This window comes from Tachyglossus aculeatus, unplaced genomic scaffold (genome assembly GCF_015852505.1).
Source record: "Tachyglossus aculeatus isolate mTacAcu1 unplaced genomic scaffold, mTacAcu1.pri scaffold_177_arrow_ctg1, whole genome shotgun sequence".
Taxonomy (NCBI): domain Eukaryota; kingdom Metazoa; phylum Chordata; class Mammalia; order Monotremata; family Tachyglossidae; genus Tachyglossus; species Tachyglossus aculeatus.
Genome location: NW_024044898.1, coordinates 189,950 through 195,446, shown reverse-complemented (window position 1 = coordinate 195,446; position 5,497 = coordinate 189,950). Strand labels below are relative to the sequence as shown.

Genomic DNA, 5,497 nt, shown 5'->3' with positions numbered 1-5,497 from the left:
TTTTCCCGAGTGCAATTCCTTGCCATCTTCTGACTTCCCTGGAGTAGGGAGAGCTCCTGAGCTCTCTCCCAGCTGGCCTGAGCAGGGGTTGCCTGGATCCTCGGCAGACTGCAGCCTAGGGCAGGTCTCCTCCCCTTTCCAGATCTGGCCCATGGGCCCTGACACTTGCCCTGAAGCTGATCCCCGCATCCTTGGTAACTGAGGCCCAGAGGAGAGCCAGACCATCCTTCCCCTCTTCTCAGTCTTCCAGGAACCACCCCTCAAGCTTGCCGCAGAGATTGGCTGTGTATGACCTGATTAAATTGTAAGAGAAGCAGCATGGCCTAAGAGAAAGAGCATGGGCCTGGGAGTCCGAGAACCTGGGTTCTAATCCCAGCTCCGCCATTTGTCTGTTGTGTGACTTTGCCTGGGCCTCAATTCCCTCATCTGCAAAATGGGGATTCAATATCTGTTCTCCCTCTTACTTAAACCATCAGTTTCATGGGGGACCTGATTATCTTGTCTGTACCCCAGGGCTTAGTACAGTGGAAAGGGCGACCCCAGGATCCTCAAGAACTGAGACCCAGAGGAGATCCAGGCCACTGTTCCTCTCTTCTGCTTCCTCCAGGAACCCTCCCCACCAGCGACTGGCTGGTCTGTTGCCAGTGCTGCCCGCCACTCGTTAATGCCTCCAGAAAGAAAAGAAAAAGTGAAATATTCAGCAAATCAAAGTCGGCTGACAGCATGCCAGAGATTTATTGATTAATTTAGTCCATGCCATAGAAAATCCATATAAAACTTGTATCAAATCAGACCTTCACCTTCCCTAGCACCCTGAGGACTCATACCCTCCCTCCCCCCCAGCCCCCCCCCCACACAGAGAAAGATACACATCCATACAGGTGCACAAACAGTTGAACAGACCCTCTGTCCCCTCTCCCACCCGTCCTTGAATTCTCAGGGAACCAGGACTTCTGGATTGCTCCACATTCTGTGTCTCAGGGCCCGGGTCAAAGGCCAAGCTTCCTTGGGCTCCCTGACTGCTGGTCCCTTCCCTCAGGCAGTTGGGAGAGGAGACCCCCAGAGAAAAGAGGGGTGGCCAAAAGAGGTCTGTTGGCTTTGGCTCAGGGCCAAACAGGACGTCTCAGAGCTGCCTGGGTGAAGGGGCGGGCTGGGTTACAGCCTCTCCCAGTCCAGCCAGGGGGACCGGGAAGGCAAGAACAGGATCCAGCTGGTTCCCTGAGCTCTCCCACTCTGCCCCGGCAGCCCAGTTCACAGCGTAGCAGAGGATGCTTGCTTTCCACTTCCGCCAGCTCGGCTCCTTCTGAAGCCCAACCTCAGGAAGCCCCCCTTGTGCCCCTCCCCTCCACCGTGGCCTCCCAGCCCTCATCCCCCTCCCCAGCAACCCCCCACCCCACCACGTAGCATCTCTCAGTCAGTATTCCCCATCCCATGCCCCCAGGAGCATGGCTCCCCGCCCCCAAATCCACTCTCCTCAAAGCTCCATCGTTGCCGCCAGACTCCGGGGACTCTGCCGACTTGCCGCTAGTTGCAGTGCACCTTGTTCTGGAGGCAGGAAAGGAGGAGAGTTGGGGCCGGCTAGGATGGGGGGCTGGGAGGGAGGCTGGAGGATGTGGGGGCCAAAGGTGGAGGCTGGAAGAAGTGGGGAATGAAAGGGTGAGGGAGGCAGACAGGGTGTGGGGTGGGTAAAGGTGGGGAGTGAGGCCTGGGGCCTCTTGGCAGGAGAAGCCCAAACGGGGAAAGATGTCTCCATGCTCGGGAGTGGGTGGTCGAGGGGCCGGGTGGGGCAGGGTGGGGACATGAAGCCAGGGCCCGGGGCAGGGGCTTCTGGGGTGGGGGATGGGGAGGGGGTGAGGCTTACCCACTGGGAACACAGCCTCTCCAGCCTTCGGATCAGACCCCTCACCCAGGGGACATTGACGGGGGCACAGAGCTGCTGGCCTTTCACGGTGGTGAACCTGTGTGGCGGAAAGCAGAGAGATCAGGAGAAGCCAGTGACCAGAGTGGGGAGATGGGGTCGCTTGGCCTTGGGACCCTCAACCTGGCAGCCCCAGGCCTGGCCCCCGGTGATGCTAGAGTGTGGCAGGGGGCCAGCTTAGAGGGTAGGGAGCAGAGGACAGAGATGGAGCAAAGGAAAGCCTGGCCCCATCCCCCAGGGCCACCTCGGGACTCCCTCTTTAGGACAAGACAACTCCCCTCCCAATTTGGGATCATAGTGGTAGCAGTGTATCCCCCTGCCCTATCAGTCCATGGCAGGGTGGCCAGGCCTGTCCATCCAATCATCCGTCCATCCTGCAATCTTTCTCCCATTCCATCTTTCCTCCCCGCCTCCTCTATCCCCATCCCCTCGTTCATCCTCCCATCCATCACCCCGTCCCCCCATCTCTCCTTTCCCTTCCCCCCCACCCATCCATCTTTCCATCCACCCCCTCCCCAGTTTCTCCTCCTGCTATGGCCCCATCCCAGCAGGGTGGAACCGATGCGGGGGTCACTCACACGGTGGCGGACAAGTTGCAGCCGTCGTGCGGGCCGAGGCGGCGGTAGGAGCGGACGATGTGGCGCGGGACAGGGTGCGGGGTGACGCTTAAGCAACAGTCCACAGCGTCGTTGGTGCCGCCCCAAACTGTGGGACAGAGAAGGGGTGTAGGGGTCGGGGGAGGCCCTCTCCCCAAACCCTCCACTACCTGAGCTGCTCCATGGGGAGCTCTCAGCCCAGGTCTCGGCGCATAGGTTCTTAGTTTCGGGGACTCTCACCCTTATTCTGTTCCTCAGTTTCCCCCATGTGTTTCCTTTACATCTTTCTATCCAGATGACCTGCCCGCTCCCTGCCGATTTCCCAAAACACTTACGTCCACATGCCCATAGATGCACTTACACAATCACGTGATAGTACTAATGTTTGCTAAGCTATTACTATGTGCCAAGCACTATGCTAAGCTCTGAGGAAGATTCAAGCCAATCAGGTCAAACACAGCCCCTGACCCACATGAGGCTTATGGTCTAAGGGGGGAGGGATAATAATAATAATAGTAATAATTATTATTATTATCATGGCATTTGTTAAGCACTTACTATGTTCTAAGCACTGGGATAGATACAAGGTAATCAGGTTGAACACAGTCCCTGTCCCCCGTGAGGCTCACACTCTTAATCTCCATTTTACAGATGAGGCACTGAGAAGTGAAGCGACTTGCCTAAGGTCACACAGCAGACAAGTGGCAGAGTCAGGATTAGAACCCAGGACCTCTGAATCTTTTACCCCCATTTCACAGATGGGGAATGAGCTCCCCTTCACTCCTGAGCTTGTCCTCTAGACTGTGAGCTTGTTTTGGGCAGGGAATTTTGTTTAATGTTATTCTGTATTCATTCATTCAATCATATTTATTGAGTGCTTACTGTGTGCAAAGCACTGTACTAAGCTCTTGGGAGCTTGGCTCAGTGGAAAGACCACGGGCTTTGGAGTCAGCGGTCATGAGTTCAAATCCCAGCTCCACCAATTGTCAGCTGTGTGACTTTGGGCAAGTTACTTAACTTCTCTGTGCCTCAGTTCCCTCATCTGTAAAATGGGGATTAAGACTGTGAGCCCTCCGTGGGACAACCTGATCACCTTGTAACCTCCCCAGCGCTTAGAACAGTGCTTTGCACATAGTAAGTGCTTAATAAGTGCCATTATTATTATTATATTATTACAATACAAGAATAAAGAAAGACATTCTTTCGGGAAGTAGTGTGGCTTAAAGGAAAGAGCAGGGTCTTGGGAGTCAGAGGTCGTGGGTTCTAATCCCATCTCTGCCACTTATTAGCTGTGTGACCTTGGGCAAGTCACTTGTCTTCTCTGTGCCTCAGTTACCTCATCTGTAAAATGGGGATTAAGTCTGTGAGCCCTATGTGGGACAACCTGATTACCTTGTATCTACCCCAGCACTTAGAACAGTGCTTGTCACATTGTAAGTGCTTAACAAATGCCATCATCACCATCAGCCCGTTGTTTGGTAGGAATTGTCTCTATCATTTGCCAAATTGTACTTTCCACACGCTTAATATAGTGCTCTGCACACAGTAAGCGCTCAATAAATAACACTGAATGAATGAATCATCACCATTCCCTGCCCACAACGAGCTCAGTCAAGGTGGGGTGGGTGGAGACGGACATCAATACAGCGCTTAGAACTGTGACAGCACTTAGAACAATGCTCAGTGCTTAAAACAGTGCCATCCCTTAGAACAGAGCTTGGCACATAGTAAGCGCTTAACAAATACCATCACCATCATCATCATCATTAACAAATACCATCACCATCATCATCATTCCCTGCCCAAAACGGGCTCACAGTCTTGGGTGGGCGAGGGAGACAAGCATCACTACAGCGCTTAGAACAGTGCCACCACTCAGAACAGCTTGTACTCCCCAAGAGCTTAGTACAGTGCTCTGCAAACAGTAAGCCCTCAATAAATACGACTGAATGAATGAATGAATGAACAGCGCTCAGCACTTAGACCAGTGCCAGTACTCAGAGCTTAGAACAGGGCCAGAGTTTAGAACAAAGCTTGGCACAGAGTAAGCGCTTAACAAATAGCATCATTATAAGCAGACACTCCCCCATGCGCTTAATGCGGTGCTTTGCACGAAGTGAGTGCTCAATAAATAGGATGATTATTATTAATAATAATAACAATAACAAAACTAATGATGATGACGATGATGGCATTTATTAAGCGCTTACTATGTGCAAAGCACTGTTCTAAGCGCTGGGGAGGTTACAAGGTGATCAGGTTGTCCCACAGGGGGCTCACAGTCTTCATCCCCATTTTACAGATGAGGTAACTGAGGCACAGATAAGTTAAGTGACTTGCCCAAACTCACACAGCTGACAATTGGCGGAGCCGGCATTTGAACCCATGACCTCTGCCCCAAAGCCTGTGCTCTTTCCACTGAGCACGTACTAATAATAATAATTCAAAGTTATCCCCCCTGGCTCCTAAGCCTCCAGCCCGCACTGACCCACCCGCACAATTCCGCACGGTCCAGAGGGGCCAGGCCGCCTCCATCGCCCTGACTCCGATCCTTCCGACCCTCCCCAAGTTGCACCCGTCTTACCCCAAGGGGCTGCTTGGAGAAGGAGGAGGAGGAGGAGGAGGAGGAGGAAGGAGAGGCGTGGGCAGCTCATGGCTGTCGGCTGGTCGTGATGCGGGCAGCCCGGAGCTGAGTCGGCGAGAGCCAGAGTCCCTGGGTGTGTGCGTGTTTGTGTGTGTGTGTGTGTGTGCGGGGTGGGCGCCCTCTCTCTCTCTATTTATGTCCCAGAACCCAAAACTTTCAGTTTCACCCAAACCGCCCCCTCCCCCAGCCCGCATCCCCATCGCCCCTCCACCTGCCGAGCCTGCGGCGGGGATTGTGCCGTTTCTTGGCGGGGATTTCCTCAGGGCTCCTTCGCCCTCCTCCTCCTCCTCCTCTTCCTCCTTCTCCCCTCCTTCTCTTCCTCCTCCTCCTTCCCCTCTT

General features: G+C 54.0%; 1 protein-coding gene across 1 annotated transcript; it reads right to left on the bottom strand.

Annotated features, from left to right (window-relative positions):
• Positions 1–1,439: 1,439 nt before the first annotated feature.
• CCL19 (C-C motif chemokine ligand 19) lies at positions 1,440–5,266 on the bottom strand. The gene is made up of 4 exons (XM_038742783.1): positions 5,099–5,266; positions 2,497–2,623; positions 1,862–1,958; positions 1,440–1,545 (listed from the first exon to the last, which is right to left on the bottom strand). The coding sequence occupies exons 1-4, from the start codon at positions 5,166–5,168 to the stop codon at positions 1,525–1,527; spliced, it is 315 nt and encodes a 104-aa protein (XP_038598711.1). The 5' UTR covers positions 5,169–5,266; the 3' UTR covers positions 1,440–1,524.
• Between the last annotated feature and the right edge of the window lie 231 nt (positions 5,267–5,497).